At 49.2% G+C, this 20,000-nt stretch overlaps 1 protein-coding gene across 1 annotated transcript in view; it reads right to left on the bottom strand.

Moving 5' to 3' along the window:
• Window positions 1-20,000, bottom strand: part of LOC137801684 (arf-GAP with coiled-coil, ANK repeat and PH domain-containing protein 3-like) — a 39,768-nt gene that overhangs the window by 16,038 nt on the left and 3,730 nt on the right. The window contains exons 2-4 of the mRNA XM_068599032.1: window positions 2,520-2,577; window positions 409-528; window positions 11-64 (exon numbers count right to left, since the gene is read on the bottom strand). Of these exons, the coding sequence (XP_068455133.1) occupies window positions 11-64; window positions 409-528; window positions 2,520-2,577 (232 nt within the window). The remainder of the gene's footprint in view (window positions 1-10; window positions 65-408; window positions 529-2,519; window positions 2,578-20,000) is intronic.

Below are 20,000 nucleotides of genomic sequence, written 5' to 3'. Positions count from 1 at the left end.
TGTGTGTTACCATGTGGTAGTTGACGATCTCCTGCAGGCTTTCTCCACACTTTTCCAGACATTCCTTCAATGTTGGCGACACACATTAATAATGTAGTTACACATCTTTCCACATAAACATGGACTTCTTTTCTTCTTTCTCACATAATAAATATGATCAAATCCCTCAACAACACTCTCCTGAAGCTGAACAATCACTGGGTCTGCTTCACCTGAACCCAGCACAGAGACTCCTGACAGGACGTCTCGTCCCAGAAGAACAGAAGCTTGAGGCCTCAGGTGAGCGTCAGCACGCTGCCTGCACGGGTTCCATCCTCGGCCTCTGGGTCCGGACAACACGCCTCATGCCGCTCTGTGTTCATGAGGTCACATGACCAGATGCCTTCCTTGACCCATGAGCAGACTCACCGAGATCATCTCCTCCTTCCTGCACTGCTGGGACAGATCCTTGATGCCGGTCACAAAGAGCTTGTTGGCGCTGACGTAGGCGCGGCCGGCCTCGATCATGCCGCTGCACAGCTTCACCAGCTGGAGGAGCAACAACACGACTGTTCACAGAGTCTCATCCTCCACAGATATTAATAGTTACAGAGACGTTGAGCACCAGGAGCCAGCAGGACGCTCCAGAGCAACGTTTGAATCACAGCTGCAGTGAAGCTGCAGTGAAACCTAGCATTATCTTATGTATTATGGAGTACTACATTATGAACTATGTAGTATTATATTATGTAGTATACATATATCTCCCTCTCCCATCTCCTGGACCTGGACTCTGCGTATGCTGACCAGAAGAAAGCCAGCAACATCTACAGAGACGCCACACGCCCTGGTCACTGTCTGTTTGTTCCACCAGGAAGACGATTCAGGTCCATCAAACCCGTCTAACAGGCTGAGGAACAGCTTTTACCCGAGAGCGGTTTCCTCCATCCTCCACCACCCCACCACCCACCACCCCACCACCCACCACCCCACGACCCCACCACCCACCACCCACCACCCACGACCCCACCACCCCACCACCCCACCACCCCACGACCCCACCACCCCACGACCCCACCACCCCACGACCCCACGACCCCACCACCCACGACCCCACCACCCCACCACCCCACCACCCACCACCCACGACCCCACGACCCCACCACCCCACCACCCCACGACCCCACCACCCCACGACCCCACCACCCCACCACCCCACGACCCACCACCCTACCACCCCACGACCCCACCACCCCACGACCCCACCACCCACCACCCACCACCCCACGACCCCACGACCCCACCACCCCACGACCCCACGACCCCACCACCCCACCACCCCACCACCCCACCACCCACCACCCACCACCCCACGACCCCACGACCCCACCACCCCACGACCCCACGACCCCACCACCCCACAACCCCACCACCCCACCACCCCACGACCCCACCACCCCACCATCCCACCACCCCATGACCTCACCACCCCACCACCCCACCACCCCACGACCCCACGACCCCACGACCCCACCACCCCACAACCCCACCACCCCACCACCCCACGACCCCACCACCCCACCATCCCACCACCCCATGACCTCACCACCCCACCACCCCACCACCCCACCCAGCTCACACCAGACACTCACTTTTTTACTTTAAAAACATTGATGCCTGTGTTTTATGTCTTATCTATTTTAATTTTTTTATTTAAAAAATGCCATTTTAAATTAGTTTACATGTTTTTATATGTTACTGATGTCTTAACTTTCTGTTGCCAACGTAATTTCGTTGTTTGTTTTCTTTTACAATGAAAATAAATATATCCTTATCCCTATATTATGAACTATGTAGTATTATATTATGTAGTATTATATTATGAACTTTGTAGTATTATATTATGTAGTATTATATTATGAACTTTGTAGTATTATATTATGTAGTATTATATTATGAACTTTGTAGTATTATATTATGTAGTATTATATTATGAACTTTGTAGTATTCCTAAAGCATTCTGGTAGAAGAGCTCATTCTAGATATGAACTTACTCAAACTCATCTTCAATAAATCTGAATTACTCCTCTTCTCTCTGAACATTGATGCTCCATCACATTTGTTTGCTTTTCTTTGTTCCATCTGTCTCTCGCCCCCATGCAGAGAGAGAGGAGCTGGCATGAGGACATGCACAGCTCTCTGCACCTTCAAGCAGCAGCGTTCTGTGCAGCTGTGTGGGATGTGCATCACAGTGAACACGTGCACGTGACTGACACCTTAATGACACGTTAGTGCTGCTGCTGCTGCTGCTGCTGCTGCTGCTGCTGCTGCTGCTGCTGCTGCTGCTGCAGGCCGGGTGTCAACAAATCTGTCAACATGGGGATGTGATCTCATGATGTGCTGCAGGAGCCCAAGGGCCAGGATGCGATGATAGAGAGAGCGGCACGAGCATCCCTTTAGAGCATCCTGACAGAGCATCCTGACAGAGCATCCTGACAGAGCATCCTGACAGAGCAACAGCATGTTTGCGTGGCTCTTACCTTGTCCAGCTTGGCCTCGATCTCCACCACGTCTGTCTCCACATCGTCAACGCCGGCCCTGCAGACACAACACAGCTCATCAGGTCTCTGACTGGAACCAGAGACGTCCTCCTCTTCCTCCTCTTCCTCCTCTTCCTCCTCTCCTCCCGCTGGGAGAGACTCAGCACCAGCTCAGAGTAACACAAGCAGGACTTCTACACTACTCAGCTCTTTAACAAAGGATGGAAGAAAAGAGATGGAGAGATGAAGTTGTGCTTTCATACATGAAGCTGCCAGCAGCCACAGCCTCAACATGGAGGAGCTGATCACTGATCAGTGATCAGTGATCATTGATCAGTGATCAGTGATCAGTGACATCATGCAGACGGAGAGACGCTGCCGCCTCTCAGGGAGCGACAACGCACATCTCACAGGTACACAACATGTGAATACACACAGCAGGGTGTGTGTGTGTGTGTCAGGTGGTCCCCCAGGGGTCTTCTTCCATTAGGGTGGACACACACACACACACACACACACACACACAAACACACACACAGGGTCTTACTAAGAGGCTGAAAGTATTCATATCATAAATCATAATGAGTAATAAGATGAGTAATTCCTCCATTGCTCTGCTTCCTCAGAGCAGTGGCGCTCTGGAGGATCGGCGCTCTGGAGGATGGGTCACACCCTGCACGTGCTGGAACATGTCGGATCCCCAAAAGCTGAGGCAGACGATGATGTCATCACACAATCTCAGCCCCGCCCTCGTCTCCAGGTCCGCCCCCTGAGAGGGAACGGCCTGACAGCTGATCTACAGCGAGAGGACGTGTTTACTTTATAAAGACGGAGCTGAGAGGGGAGGGAGGAGGGGGAGGGAGGAGGGGGAGGGGCAGCACCTGCTCAGGAGAACAACATTCCCAGAATTCCTTTCTGCTCCTTTTTTTTTTATCAATGCTTGGGGATGTTCAGCTTGTTCTTGACTCCAGAACAGTTTACAGACTGCTTCTTCTTGACTCCATCACACTCACGGTGTGTGTGTGTGTGTGTGTGTGTGTGTGTGTGTGTGTGTGTGATGATTTATCTTGTTTCAGAGAACATGCTTCTCTTCTGCTCTTCAGCAGCGTGTTATATAAAGACGTCTCCTCCAGCAGCAGCGCGTCCTCCTCTGAGTCACTGCAGCAAACACATGATGTCACACAGCTGTGGATGCAGAGGACGAGCTCATTACGGCGTCTCTGCAGCTCGCGCGCCAGCAACCAGCGAGAGAAGACACGGACGCAGAGAGGTCACACAGGAGCAGCTGACGAGCTGCTGGTCTCTCATCAGGTCCAGGTGAGTGCAGCCTGCAGCCTGCAGGTGACTGCGTTACTGCGTTACTGCGTTACGGCTTCACGTTGCAGTTCGGATGCATTCTGTGCAGCTGTTCTCACATGCACGTGTGTGCACAGCAATTCTGAGCTGTGAAAAGCAGTACAGCCAGAAGGTTGTCAGCTGTGACGAGAATAAATACTAAAGAAGCAACACGAGTGTTTGAGAGGGCTGCAATGCATGATGGTCCATATTCATCCCTTCACATTGTTCAGTGTCTCAGCTCATGATGAGTTTCACGAAACGCTCCAGAGTTACCAGATTAAAGTGACATGGAGAATGAGTGACTGCCAAAGAGGATTATGGGTAATGCTGCAAGACACGACGGCTGAATGAAGACACAAAGGCAGTGAGGAAGAAGACGTGTTTTACAAGCTGGTCCCTTCTGCGCGCGTGTGTGTGTGTGTGTGTGTGTGTGTGTGTGTGTGTGTGGGAACACCCCAAAGCGGCTCCAGTGAGGATGCTGCAGCCGGTCGGAGGGGGAGGGGCTCGTACTGTACCCGCTGACGTCACGGTGAGGCGGGGGAGGGGAGCCTCGCTCAGAGTGCAACAAGCATCCACACGACACACACACACGACACACACTCTATTCCCGTCCCCGTGTGTGTACTGCAGCCTCGTGGTCGGCTGCACACGCATGTCTTCAACGTGTGTCATGGCGTCACATCAGCGTCTCTTCCCAGAGCAGCAGGACGCTCCTGCAGGAGACGTTCACGCAGATGTCCACTGGACGTGACGTCGTTCATGTGACGAAGACGTGACGTCGTTCATGTGACGAAGACGTGACGTCGTTCATGTGACGAAGACGTGACGTCGTTCATGTGACGAAGACGTGACGTCGTTCATGTGACGAAGACGTGACGTCGTTCATGTGACGAAGACGTGACGTCGTTCATGTGACGAAGACGTGACGTCGTTCATGTGACGAAGACGTGACGTCGTTCATGTGACGAAGACGTGACGTCGTTCATGTGACGAAGACGTGACGTCGTTCATGTGATGAAGACGTGACGAGCCTCCAGGAACCACACGAAGAGGAAACATGAGACACGTCTGACCAACGGACCCAACAGGAAACATCTGACGTTCAGGACGAAAGAAAAACCATCAAAGCATCAACACAACGAGCACAAGAGAGTCCTGATGCCTCTGATCCACTGTTTGTGTGTGTGTGTGTGCGTGTGTGTGTGTGTGTGTGTGTGTGTGTGTGTGCGTGTTTGTGTGTGTGTGTGTGTGTGTGTGTGTGTGTGTGTGTGTGTGTGTGTGTGTGTGTGTGTGTGCGTGTGTGTGTGTGTGCGTGTGTGTGTGTGTGCGTGTGTGTGCGTGTGTGTGTGTGTGCGTGTGTGTGTGTGTGTGTGTGTGCGTGTGTGTGTGCGTGTGCGTGTGTGTGCGTGTGTGTGTGTGTGCGTGTGTGTGTGTGCGTGTGTGTGTGCGTGTGCGTGTGTGCGTGTGTGTGTGCATGTGCGTGTGTGTGTGCGTGTGTGTGTGTGCATGTGTGTGTGTGCGTGTGTGTGTGTGTGTGCGTGTGTGTGTGCGTGTGTGTGTGTGTGTGTGTGTGTGTGTGTGTATCAGTTTCTCATGTAAATCTCGCATACTGAGTTTTACATTATTTGACTCATAAACCCGGCTGTAATGGGCATTGACCTCATGATGCTGACATCACTCTGTGTGTGTGTAGTCGACACACACACACACAACGTGAATAAACAACATGACCTCATACACATCGACGCGAGCCAAACCTCCGTATGAAATATTAAATCTGCCAGTGTGAGCTGAAAGAGGACGACGTCACAACAAACACACACAGAGCCCAGTGGTGCAGTTTGAGTGTAGTAATGTTGTGTTATGTACAATGATGATGATGATGATGATGAAGGCCCGCCCTCTGGGCTGATGAGCTGTCACTCAAACAGACCCGCACAACGTCTTGTGATCACCGTCAGGACACAGAGACACACTTTCATCATCACACACACACACAACTAAATATCCCCTACCCAGAATGCCAAGTAGCGAGTACCATGGCAACCATTCATTGACCACAATCACCATGGCAACAGGCCTCACCATCACTCACGCTTTTTTTTTTTAACTGACCAAATTTCCTCTTTGTGTCTCTGCATCCTTCAGGTCTCAATGCTGCGTCTGTCACACGCTGCTGATGCCTCCTGAGAGACAAACAGACCAAGCTGCAAGCTGCAGCTGCAGCTGCAAGCTGCAAGCAGCAAGCTGCAAGCAGCAAGCTGCAAGCAGCTAGCTGAAAACAGCAAGCTGAAAACAGCAAGCTAAAAACAGCAAGCTGAAAACAGCAAGCTGCAAGCTGTAAGCAGCAAGCTAAAAACAGCAAGCTGCAATCTGTAAGCAGCAAGCTAAAAACAGCAAGCTGCAAGCTGTAAGCAGCAAGCAGCAAGCTAAAAACAGCAAGCTGCAAGTTGTAAGCAGCAAGCTGAAAATAGCAAGCTGCAAGCTGTAAGCAGCAAGCTAAAAACAGCAAGCTGCAAGTTGTAAGCAGCAAGCTGAAAATAGCAAGCTGCAAGTTGTAAGCAGCAAGCTAAAAACAGCAAGCTGTAAGCAGCAAGCTGCAAGCTGAAAACAGCAAGCCGCAAGCAGCAAGCTGAAAACAGCAAGCTGTAAGCAGCAAGCTGCAAGCTGAAAACAGCAAGCTGCAAGATGCAAGCTGCGAGATGCAAGCAGCAAGCTGCAGCTGCAGCTGCAGCTGCAGCTGCAGCGAGACGCAGGAAGTGAGGCTGAGGTGAAGTGATGCAGACCACAGGTCGTGTCCATCAGCACTCTTCTCCCCAGAAATCCTCCATTACCCGTTTTCTCTTTGTTTCATTAGTACCCGCCTCTGCTCTCTCTCTCTCTCTCTCTCTCTCTCTCTCTCTCTCTCTCTCTCTCTCTCTCTCTCTTTATCTCTCTCTCTCTCTCTCTCTCTCTCTCTCTCTCTCTCCCTTTCTCTCTCTCTCTCTCTCTCTCTCTCTCTCTTTATCTCTCTCTCTCTCTCTTGCTCTCTCTCTCTCTCCTTCATGAGCTGCTGCCATGAAGCTGAAGTAAAAGAAGACAAAATGACAACAAAGAGATTCATGAACGCAGAGGAACAAAGAAAGAGTTTCAAGATGTTGAGTCATTTAACAAAATGCAACTGGTAGAACTTCAGTCCCAGTAGAACCTTCAGTCCCAGTAGAACCTTCAGTCCCAGTAGAACCTCAATCCCAGTAGAACCTTCAGTCCCAGTAGAACTTCAGTCCCAGTAGAACCTTCAGTCCCAGTAGAACCTCAGTCCCAGTAGAACCTTTAGTTAATGATCAGTACTCTAAACAGACTCTTCTCACAGACAGAAGCTTCTGTGAGTTGAACAAAGAGGCCTTCATGCTCCTTTCAGACCCAACGCACAACACAACACAATGCACAACACACAACACGTACACATCTCACAACACAACACACAACACACACACAACTCATTCCTTGAACAAACATCTGCCCTGATGATGAGACAAAGAGACCAAACATGATGGAGGAAGCAGCTGTGAGGCTCTCTGCTCACGCTGTCCTTTAAAATGATACTAAAGGTTTCAGGTTTAGATCAGGTTTACATCAGGTTTAGATCAGGTTTAGATCAGGTTTAGATCAGGTTTACATCAGGTTTAGATCAGGTTTACATCAGGTTTACATCAGGTTTACATCAGGTTTAGATCAGGTTTACATCAGGTTTACATCAGGTTTAGATCAGGTTTAGATCAGGTTTACATCAGGTTTAGATCAGGTTTACAACAGGTTTACAACAGGTTTACATCAGGTTTAGATCAGGTTTACATCAGGTTTACATAAGGTTTAGATCAGGTTTACATCAGGTTTACATCAGGTTTAGATCAGGTTTAGAACAGGTTTACAACAGGTTTACATCAGGTTTACATCAGGTTTAGATCAGGTTTAGATTAGGTTTAGAACAGGTTTCGATCAGGTTTCGATCAGGTTTCAATTAGGTTTAGATCAGGTTTAGATCAGGTTTAGATCAGGTTTACATCAGGTTTAGATCAGGTTTAGTTCAGGTTAAGAACAGGTTTACATCAGGTTTACATCAGGTTTAGATCAGGTTTAGAACAGGTTTAGTTCAGGTTTAGATCCGGTTTACATCAGGTTTAGATCAGGTTTAGATTAGGTTTAGAACAGGTTTCGATCAGGTTTCGATCAGGTTTAGACTACGTTTAGATCAGGTTTAGATCAGGTTTAGAACAGGTTTAGATCCGGTTTACATCAGGTTTAGTTCAGGTTTAGATTAGGTTTAGAACAGGTTTCGATCAGGTTTCGATTAGGTTTAGATCAGGTTTAGATCAGGTTTAGATCAGGTTTAGATCAGGTTTAGTTCAGGTTTACATCAGGTTTAGTTCAGGTTTACATCAGGTTTAGTTCAGGTTTAGATCAGGTTTAGAACAGGTTTCGATCATGTTTTGATCAGGTTTAGACTACGTTTAGATCAGGTTTAGATCAGGTTTAGAACAGGTTTAGATTAGGTTTAGATCCGGTTTACATCAGGTTTAGTTCAGGTTTAGATTAGGTTTAGAACAGGTTTCGATCAGGTTTCGATCAGGTTTCGATTAGGTTTAGATCAGGTTTAGAACAGGTTTAGATCAGGTTTAGATCAGGTTTAGTTCAGGTTTACATCAGGTTTAGTTCAGGTTTAGTTCAGGTTTAGATCAGGTTTAGAACAGGTTTAGATCAGGTTTAGATTAGGTTTAGAACAGGTTTAGGTAAGTTTTAGATCGTGTTTAGATCAGGTTTAGTTCAGGTTTAGATCAGGTTTAGTTCAGGTTTAGTTCAGGTTTAGATCAGGTTTAGTTCAAGTTTAGTTCAGGTTTAGATCAGGTTTAGTTCAGGTTTAGATCAGGTTTAGATCAGGTTTAGTTCAGGTTTAGTTCAGGTTTAAATCAGGTTTAGTTCAAGTTTAGTTCAGGTTTAGATCAGGTTTAGTTCAGGTTTAGTTCAGGTTTAGATCAGGTTTAGTTCAGGTTTAGATCAGGTTTAGTTCAGGTTTAGATCAGGTTTAGTCCAGCTTAAGTTCAGGCTCACAGACTCGTCTCCTCTCATTAGAGGTTAAATAAATGTGAGATGAATGTGATGAAGAGGAGGAGCGAGGCCACAAGGCAGCAATCCTCCCTGAAGGGACAGCGCGCTCATCCCTCACTGCTACACACACACACACACACACACACACACACACACACACACACACACACACACACACACACACAGGAGCATGAGAACAGGAGGAGGAAGCTCCTGTGGCGCAGCAGCAGGTCAGAGGTGGAGGCGGCTGGAGGTTCTCCTCCACAGAGCAGCAGGCAGCTGGACAGCAATGAATGCACAAGAGACATGGTGCATGCGGGAGCTGCTCATTGGCTATCGTACAGGCAGGGGGCGGGGCCAGAGGATCAGTGTCACAGTGTGTCTGTCGGTCGTTGTTCATCCGTGAATGGAAGTCAGAGTCCAGCTGCCGCTTCACATCGGAGGAACACGTTCTCCTATTGAGGAGGAACACGTTCTCCTATTGAGGAGGAACGCGTTCTCCCATCGAGGAGGAACGCGTTCTCCCATCGAGGAGGAACACGTTCTCCCATGGAGGAGGAACTCGTTCTCCCATCGAGGAGGAACACGTTCTCTCATGGAGGAGGAACTCGTTCTCCCATCGAGGAGGAACACGTTCTCTCATGGAGGAGGAACTCGTTCTCCCATCGAGGAGGAACACGTTCTCTCATGGAGGAGGAACTCGTTCTCCTATTGAGGAGGAACACGTTCTCCCATCGAGGAGGAACACGTTCTCCCATCGAGGAGGAACTCGTTCTCCCATGGAGGAGGAACGTGTTCTCTTATTGAGGAGGAACACGTTCTCCCATCGAGGAGGAACGTGTTCTCTTATTGAGGAGGAACACGTTCTCCCATTGGGGAGGAACACGTTCTCACAGGAAGCAGCACAATGATCAATGTGACTGCTTCTCTTGTAAAGCCACAGTCTAAACACTGGACGCTCCAGAGATATGCTAATGCTGGGAGCCCAGCTGTGTCTCACACTCACACACACACACACACACACACACACACACACACACACACACACACACACACACACACACACACACATGCACACACACACACACACACAGCACAAACTGGACCCAGCAGCGTGTGCACGTGGTCCTGCAGGATGCTTCCAGCAGTGAGGCGGTTCAGCTTTGACAGCCATGATGAGGTCCAGTCAGGATGAATCCTGCTGCAACGCGTCCACATGGATTCACTGGGTTCAATGGGATCAAACCAGTTAGGGCTTTGTGGAGCTTCATGTTGAGATGACAACAGTATTGATTATTGTCTTGTCATGAGACTGTGAACGCTCCTTTTCTCTTTCAGGACACACGCCATGCAGGAAGTCCTCCAAGAGGTTCATGTCACCGTGAGTCCTTCATGCTGAGCGGGCGCTGGCCTCCAGCACACAGCTGAAGGGACGTCCTCAGTGACGCTTCTGTTCATGAGACCGAGAGACGCTGCTTCAAGCAGAAGGAAGACGAGAGCTGTGCTGCACTTCCCTCCTGCTGGCGTCTCTGGAGGCGCTGACCTGCAGCTTCCTGTTGACCTGCAGCTTCCTGTTGACCTGCAGCTTCCTGTTGACCTGCAGCTTCCTGTTGACCAGAGCTTCCTGTTGACCAGCAGCTTCCTGTTGACCAGCAGCTTCCTGTTGACCAGAGCTTCCTGTTGACCAGAGCTTCCTGTTGACCTGCAGCTTCCTGTTGACCTGCAGCTTCCCGTTGACCTGCAGCTTCCTGTTGACCTGCAGCTTCCTGTTGACCAGAGCTTTCTGTTGACCTGCAGCTTCCTGTTGACCTGCAGCTTCCTGTTGACCAGAGCTTCCTGTTGACCTGCAGCTTCCTGTTGACCAGAGCTTCCTGTTGACCTGCAGCTTCCTGTTGACCTGCAGCTTCCTGTTGACCAGAGCTTCCTGTTGACCAGAGCTTCCTGTTGACCTGCAGCTTCCTGTTGACCAGAGCTTTCTGTTGACCTGCAGCTTCCTGTTGACCTGCAGCTTTCTGTTGACCAGAGCTTCCTGTTGACCTGCAGCTTCCTGTTGACCAGCAGCTTCCTGTTGACCTGCAGCTTCCTGTTGACCTGCAGCTTCCTGTTGACCAGCAGCTTCCTGTTGACCAGAGCTTCCTGTTGACCTGCAGCTTCCTGTTGACCAGCAGCTTCCTGTTGACCAGAGCTTCCTGTTGACCTGCAGCTTCCTGTTGACCAGAGCTTCCTGTTGACCTGCAGCTTCCTGTTGACCAGAGCTTTCTGTTGACCTGCAGCTTCCTGTTGACCAGAGCTTCCTGTTGACCTGCAGCTTCCTGTTGACCAGCAGCTTCCTGTTGACCTGCAGCTTCCTGTTGACCAGCAGCTTCCTGTTGACCTGCAGCTTCCTGTTGACCTGCAGCTTTCTGTTGACCAGCAGCTTCCTGTTGACCTGCAGCTTCCTGTTGACCAGCAGCTTCCTGTTGACCAGGAGCTGACCAGCAGGAAGCTGCTGACCACCCACAGCAAGCGTCACATGCAGTGACATCACATGCAGTGACATCACATATAGTGATATCACATGCAGTGATATCACATGTAGTGACATCACATGCAGTGACATCACATATAGTGACATCAAATGCAGTGATATCACATGTAGTGACATCACATGCAGTGACATCACATATAGTGACATCACATGCAGTGATATCACATACAGTGACACCACATGCAGTGACACTACATGCAGTGACATCACATACAGTGACACCACATGCAGTGACACTACATGCAGTGACATCACATGCAGTGACATCACATGCAGTGACATCAGGGTTGATTTTACAGACTTTAACTTTCAGCTGGCTCTCAGTCAGACTCTCAGCATCAGGCGCTCTGGTGTCGTATTTGTTGTGTGTTCATGAACTGATCACCAGACATGAGGTCGTGTGTAGACGGAGGATCCGGGGTTGAGAAACAGTGAAGAGGTTTACATTAACACGAGGGTGGTCTCACACGAGACCCTCACACACTGACAGAGAAACACAGCAGCCGACAGAGACACGCAGAGCGCTGCATGCAGCATGCAGCATGAGAGCAGCATGCAGCATGCGTCGCATGCTTCAGCTGGGAGGGGTTTCATGAAGTAGTGCAAAGAGCAAAAGAGACAAACGTCTCTGAGGTCTGCTGACATCTCTGAGACATTCTTCATAAACACTCATGTTAAACACACGACTCACGCTCTGCTACACTAACACACACACACACACACACACACACACACACACACAAGGACAGTTCTGACAGGGCTTTCACTGCTGGATGTCTATTGCTTCACAACTGTGGGAAAAATGTGGTAAGAGCGAGTCTGAGCTGCTCTGACATGCTTTATTGCTCTCTCTCTCACACACACACACACACACACACACACACACACACACACACACACACACAGACACACACACACACACGCACGCACACACACACGCACACAGCTCCAAGACATATTGTCCATTACAGAATAGTGACTTTGCTGCAGCTGTTCTGGTTTGTTCCAGCTTGTATGCGACGGTCCAATCCATCCAACAAATGGAAGGAGACACATGCGAAAGCGCACACGCGTGTGTGTGTGTGTGTGTGTGTGTGTGTGTGTGTGTGTGTGTGTGTGTGTGTGTGTGTGTGTGTGTGTGCGTGTGTGACTTAGCGGGGGCGGGGGTGATGGATCCAAGAACGTGCAGGACTGCTGACGCGGCAGATGGGAATGTTTTCATTTGGTTTTACAGAATTCCACAGAGGTCTGAGGGAAGGAGGATGAATAATGGAACAACGTGGAATGTGAGGTGGATCCACCGGGTTCTGAGAGAGAGATCCACGTTCCCCTCTGTCTCTGGGAGATTGGCCTGTCAATCACACTGCAGTGTGTGTGTGTGTGTGTGTGTGTGTGTGTGTGTGTGTGTGTGTGTGTGGACCAACACACAGTGAGCAACAGCCTGTGAGGCCATCACTGAGGAGATGAAACACATTTTAAATGCTGGTGTTTAAAGACAGAGAAGGTGAAGCCTCTGACGCTGAGCTTCCTCCTCGTGGGCGGAGCCAGAGAGAGAAGAGCAGAAGGGTTGAAGAAGAAATGTAGACGTAGAAAAAGTACAGCGCACAACTATGAGAGAGCAGAACATAACCAGCGTGGAGAACGTTTCAGTGTGAACCAGCTGCTCCACTGGATCCAGATGTGAGCGAGGAGTCAACACAGCTGCTCTGCTCCCAGAGAGCCGCCATGAGGACGCATGCACCGGTGAGCATGCAGACCATGAAGCCCTCTTCACTGCCTGGCCTCCTCCTCAGTCTACACCTCCTCTCACTCATCCACCCAATCACTCCATCTTCTGTCCATATGCACCTCTCCATCAGTTATCTCTAGCAACTGTCAGCCATCAATCATCCCTCCTGCCCGTCTGCTGCTGGAGGAGGAGGAGGAGGAGGAGGAGGAGGAGGAGAAGGAGGAGGATGAGGAGGAGGAGGAGGAGGAGGAGGAGGAGGAGGAGGAGGAGGAAGAAGACGAGGAGGAGGAGAAGCAGCAGGAGAAGGAGGAGGAGGAGGAAGAGGAGGAAGAGGAGGAGGAGGAAGAAGACGAGGAGGAGGAAGAGGAGGAAGAGGAAGAAGAGGAAGAAGAGAGGTAAAAGGTTGAGTGCAGGACGTAATACCTGCAGGATAGAAGTGAAGGGGAAGATGAAACGTGCTCTCACTCTTCATCTTTTTCTGTCTTTCATCTGTTGATTGAACCAGTTGGGTGTTGTTCTTATTCAAGGAGACAACACAACACTACACAACACAACACTACACAACACTAAACAACACCCACATTGTGTGTGGAAGACAAACATGTGACTCAACGCTTCTTTTCACAGGAACATTGTAAGATTAGTCAGACCATGATGAAGAGATAAACTACTGAAGAGAGAGAGTGTGTGTGTGTGTGTGTGTGTGTGTGTGTGTGTGTGTGTGTGTGTGTGTGTGTGTGTGTGTGTGTGTGTGTGTGTGTGTGTGTGTCAGTTGATGTTCCGTAGTAGAGTTTACTCCTTAAATGGTTCAACTCCAGCAGGAAATGCTTCAGGAGGAGGAATGAAGCACTGAGTCTTTTTGAGTCTTTTTGAGTCTTTTTGAATCTTTTTGAATCTTTTTGAGTCTTTTTGAATCTTTTTGAGTCTTTTTGAATCTTTTTGAGTCTTTTTGAGTCTTTTTGAGTCTTAGAGAATCACACGCCGTGTTTGAACAATCTCAAACCAGCAGAACGCCTTCATGAGGTTGAAGCCACTTCCTGTGGACACACAGCTCAGCTTGAGACCTTTCTTGATGCGGTTTGAAGCCGCGTGTTCTCCTGTGGGACGTCCTGACTGTGCAGCGTGAGAACCGGCTGGTTGGACCTTTCAGCTGCAGAACGCAGTGTGAGCGGTGATGTCACACGCTGGTTCTGTACATCACCGCGTGACGCAGCAGACACGCACTAATGTCTTCAGTGGGCTCGCCCTGCCGTCCTGAATGTGTGTCAGTCGGCTCAGAAGTCTCCACTTCTCTCACGCCGGCTTGTTTCCTCCAGTGACTTAACTTCCTGGGAGTCTCTGGGTTCAGACGCGTTTACATTGGGAGCGGTTAGACCACGAGGCCGTCTGCTTGTTCTGCATCAGTCAATGTGACAAAAGATGTCGACTCATTTCCATAACACGCCAAACCGGTAAAAAGGGTTTGAGCCCTGACGGGAGCAGTTCATCAAGACGTGTTCAGACGGGCAGGACACCCGAGGAGAGACAAACGTTTCCCTCTGAGGAAATACTGCTGATGCCAAGAAGGAGGAAGCAGCCGGGAGCTCGATGCAGGACTCTCCTGAATAGTTGTGATTCCAGTTTCAACAGGTCTCTGCAGGACCTTAACAAACTCTCCTGGACCCTGAGGTCCTGTTGAGGGCACCATGAGCACCATGAGCACCATGAGCACCATGAGCACCATGAGCACCATGAGCACCATGAACACCATGAGCACCATGAGCACCATGAGCACCATGAGCACCATGAGCACCATGAGCACCATGAACACCATGAGCACCATGAACACCATGAACACCATGAGCACCATGAGCACCATGAACACCATGAGCACCATGAACACCATGAGCACCATGAGCACCATGAACACCATGAGCACCATGAGCACCATGAGCACCATGAACACCATGAGCACCATGCGCACCATGAACACCATGAGCACCATGAGCACCATGAGCACCATGAGCACCATGAACACCATGAACACCATGAGCACCATGAGCACCATGAGCACCATGAGCACTATGAACACCATGAGCACCATGAACACCATGAGCACCATGAGCACCATGAGCACCATGAGCACCATGAACACCATGAGCACCATGAACACCATGAACACCATGAGCACCATGAACACCATGAGCACCATGAGCACCATGAGCACCATGAGCACTATGAACACCATGAGCACCATGAACACCATGAGCACCATGAGCACCATGAGCACCATGAGCACCATGAGCACTATGAGCACCATGAGCACCATGAGTATGAGCACCATGAGCACCATGAGCACTATGAGCACCATGAGCACCATGAGCACCATGAGCACCATGAACACCATGAGCACCATGAGCACCATGAGCACCATGAGCACCATGAACACCATGAACACCATGAACACTATGAGCACCATGAACACCATGAGCACCATGAGCACCATGAACACCATGAGCACCATGAGCACCATGAGCACCATGAGCACCATGAGCACCATGAGCACCATGAGCACCATGAGCACCATGAACACCATGAGCACCATGAGCACCATGAGCACCATGAGCACCATGAGCACCATGAGCACCATGAGCAGCTGGACTGCACTGAGGTTGGAGAAGGAAAACTGCTGCAGATCAAATCAAGCGCTTCCTAAAGTAACAGCCAACACGGGGCGAGCTCGCTTTCTTTGGTTTCAAATGTGAAAATGTCTTCATAATATGTTACTGAATAATCCTGATGAGTAATCCTGATAAATAATCCTGGACTCCATATTGACCGCCTTCTCAACTTCTCCCATGAAGCTGTTCAGTTCTATTTATAAAGCCCCAAATCACTTGCACCTGGTCTTTATTTGGTTTGGGGAAGTTTACACCCTGAACATCTTGTCGATAGCATCGTGGCTCTGAGGTCGTGTGTAGACGGAGGATCTGGGGTCCACAATATGATGCAGACTTCCTGGCCTCCGTGTAGCCTCCGTCCAGCTCTGACAGTTTAAATGATCCGCCTCCATCAGCTGGAGCTCACAGCTCGCTTTAGTCACGGCTTGAGAGGAGACAGCTGTCTTTATCTTTTATCTTCCAACTTCTGTGTGGATTCAAGACATTCAGGATGACTCCACTGTCCTCATAAACTGTATATTCAAAAGACAGGCGTAGCTAAATAAATGAACGGGGGAGGGGCTTAGCAACTCAGCAAAGGGTCAGTTTTCTGCCTGAAATTGCATGAATGCACATGTGCACAGCTCCTCCGTGTTCAGTGCACACTGACCTCCTGCTGCTTCCTCCTGTGTGAAGCATGACGGCTGCCACGAACACCGCTCTTAAAATAACCCGGCTGTGGGTTAGAGGTCAGATTGATATGATGGATAATCCATAAAGCCATGGCGATGGTATCAGAGCTAGCAACATATTAATATCCCCCAACAAGCACAGGAATCCTCCGCAGCAGATCGAAGGCTCACAAGTCCTTTAAACTGGAGATGAGATGAAACGCTGTCGAACGCATCACCTGCACGCGACCCTGAACGCTGCTTCTGAGGCGGTGGAGCGGTGGAGGCCCTCTGCTGAGAGGACGAGCGTGTGGAGCTCATAGCGGGATAGCTAATGATAGCTACCATAGCTAACTAATGATAGCTATCATAGCTAACTAATGATAGCTGTCACAGCTATCATGATAGCTATCATAGCTATGATGATAGCTATGACAGCTATCATGATAGCTATCATAGCTATGATAGCTATGATAGCTATCATAGCTATCATAGCTATCATGATAGCTATGATAGCTATGATTAGTTAGCTATGATAGCTATGATTAGTTAGCTATGATAGCTATCATAGCTATCATGATAGCTATGATAGCTATGATTAGTTAGCTATGATAGCTATGATTAGTAAGCTATGATAGCTATCATGATAGCTATCATGATAGCTATGATAGCTATGATTAGTTAGCTATGATAGCTATGATAGCTATGATAGCTGTCCAGTAGCTGTAATCCGGCCGTGCTCCCTGATAATCCTGTTCCATTCAGGGGTCCTGCACTAAATCCATCTGCAGCACGTTGATTCAGAGGACGAGTCCACGTGAACGGACTCTCATGGACACGAGACAGAATATGACAATATGATGAGCATGCATGTGCACATGTACGCATGCACGTGGAACTACTACTACTGCTGTACTACTACTGTACTAGTACTACTACTGCTACTACTACTACTAGTATTAGTAGTACTAGTACTAGTCACAGTAGTAGTAGCAGTAGTACTAGTACTACTACTACTGCTACTACTACTATGACTCCAGGAGATCATGACATGTGACATCATAACGTGTGACGTCATAACGTGTGACATCATGACGTGCGACATCATAATGTGTGACATCATGACGTGCGACATCATAATGTGTGACATCATGACGTGTGACATCATAACGTGTGACATCATACCGTGTGACATCATACCGTGTGACATCATACCGTGTGACATCATAACGTGTGACATCATGGGTCTGGTGCCTCCTGCCTCACACCAGCAGGGTGGGGCTTCCTCTTTGTGTGACTGTCGGCTGTCTTCAGTGCATTGTCAGAGGAGAGGGGCTGCACACACACACACACACACACACACACACACACACACACACACACACACACACACACACACACACACACACACACACACACATGCGCACACACACACACACACACACACAGGAAGACTCTTGAAATTGCTACAAGGTAGCAGTCTGGACCACGCTATATGTCCGGTTACTGTATGAATGCAACACATCCTGTGTGTGCGTCTCACAACAACAACATGAAAGTAGATCTTTATTCTGCTGCATTGTGCAGATTAAAATCACTTCATCATAAACACCTGCTGTTGCATAAGACCCAGCATAGTGGAATTAAAGGAAAGGAATTAAATGAATACCTCCTCCCCACGTGTGGGTCTTAGTGGAGCATAAATACATCGTTTGACCTTCCTGTTCCTTCAAAGCAAAGCGTATTAAAGATGGCTCCATGCAGAGCGGTGCCCATCAGCACCAATGGAAGAGACACGATTCTCACGCAGAGACATTTCCTTCCACTCAGCTTTTGCGTCACAAACATGTGGACTGACATTCTCCTGCCTCCATGTACGGAGGGCAAGAGGTCGCCTGTCACACAGCTGCTGAGGAGGTGGACGCTTCAGGAGGAAGGAGCGTCTCCAGCAACTCAGCGGAGGCTCTGAGATCTTTTAAACGTTTCGTTAAGGACTCCATGCTGCAGAGAGCACCTCTTCTCTCAGAGAGGTTTTCTCCTAAATAGGTTTAGACCAGCAGACGAGGAGGTCGGGTGAAAGCACGCGTTCAGGCGTCATGGCATTAGAAACATGCAGCTCATGCACTCAGCTCACTTTGGCAACAGGTAATGGATTCAGCACTGTAATGTGTTTCCTGGTGACCTCAAGGTCACCGTGTTGCATTGAGTCCACAAGCAACACTCTGCTGGTGCCGGGCTGAGACGAGCCTCTCTGCATCCGGACCGAGGAGCATGGTCACCTTCACACAGCGTGACCTTCACACAGCGCGACCTTCACACAGCGCGACCTTCAGTACGCGGTGCAAATGTACAAATGTACACACTTCAGCGGCTGCTGGCCAACAGGACTCCATGGCCTCAGAGCAGCAGGATGGAGAGTCAAAGGAGGATTACAGGTGACGCAGCCGGGGAATAAATCTACAGACAGCGGAGAGGAACCAGGGCACCAGACACATGTCTAGAGCATCAAGGAGAACTTCAATCTGCCAATAAATACAGACATGCTTTCAAAATAATGACGGAAAGCACAAATAGGAGATTTTACTTAGTGCTTCGAAATCTACGACCTAATCCAGATGTGCTTGAACTTCCTCTGAGAACATAGAGACTGTATGTCTTTGAGTTCAGTAGATGTATTTATGTATTTATGAGGATTCAACGGTCTGGTTGTGTATTTTAACCAACTGGGTCTGTGAGAGCAGCACGAGCAGGAACATCTGGTACTGATGAGGAAGAGGAGGAGGATTGGAAGAGTAGGACGGACACCTGACAGGAACTTTGATAAATCATCAACAACAGACAGAGGTGCTCAGATATGATCCCATAAACTAAAGAGTGAAACATCTTTAAACATCTTGGTTCTCCAGGCGGCTGCATGCTGCGACCTGCAGACCGGAAGAGACGTCTGAGGTGACGAGTGGAAGTATTGAGAGATGAAGACTCATGTTTCAAACACGTCATCGCCATCTTGTTGGAACTTGTGCAAGTCTGTAAGCAGATTGTAACGCATCATAAGTATATTAATAATGCATTACAGACATAGGAAGTGTTGCCAATTACACTTTCTTATTGTCTTCAACATCAAATATCAGATGGAAAATGGACTCTTCTAGTCCTGAGACCACTCACAGCTCTTCAACACCACGTCCATCATCCATTCACACCCATTCATACCTCTACAAGGACGGGAGGGGCTACACTGAAGGGAGGGGCTACACTGAAGGGAGGGGCTACACTGAAGGGAGGGGCTACCATGATGGGAGGGGCTACACTGAAGGGAGGGGCTACACTGAAGGGAGGGGCTACACTGAAGGGAGGGGCTACCATGATGGGAGGGGCTACACTGATGGGAGGGGCTACACTGATTGAGGGATTAAATTGATGGGAGGGGCTACCATGATGGGAGGGGTTAAATTGATGGGAGGGGCTACCATGATGGGAGGGGCTACACTG

This window comes from Clinocottus analis, unplaced genomic scaffold, assembly GCF_023055335.1.
Source record: "Clinocottus analis isolate CAN_PGR_092001 unplaced genomic scaffold, fCliAna1.0.p SCAF_42, whole genome shotgun sequence".
Lineage (NCBI taxonomy): Eukaryota > Metazoa > Chordata > Actinopteri > Perciformes > Cottidae > Clinocottus > Clinocottus analis.
The sequence above is the reverse complement of the archived record's forward strand: the minus strand, read 5'-3'. Positions and strand labels throughout refer to the sequence as shown.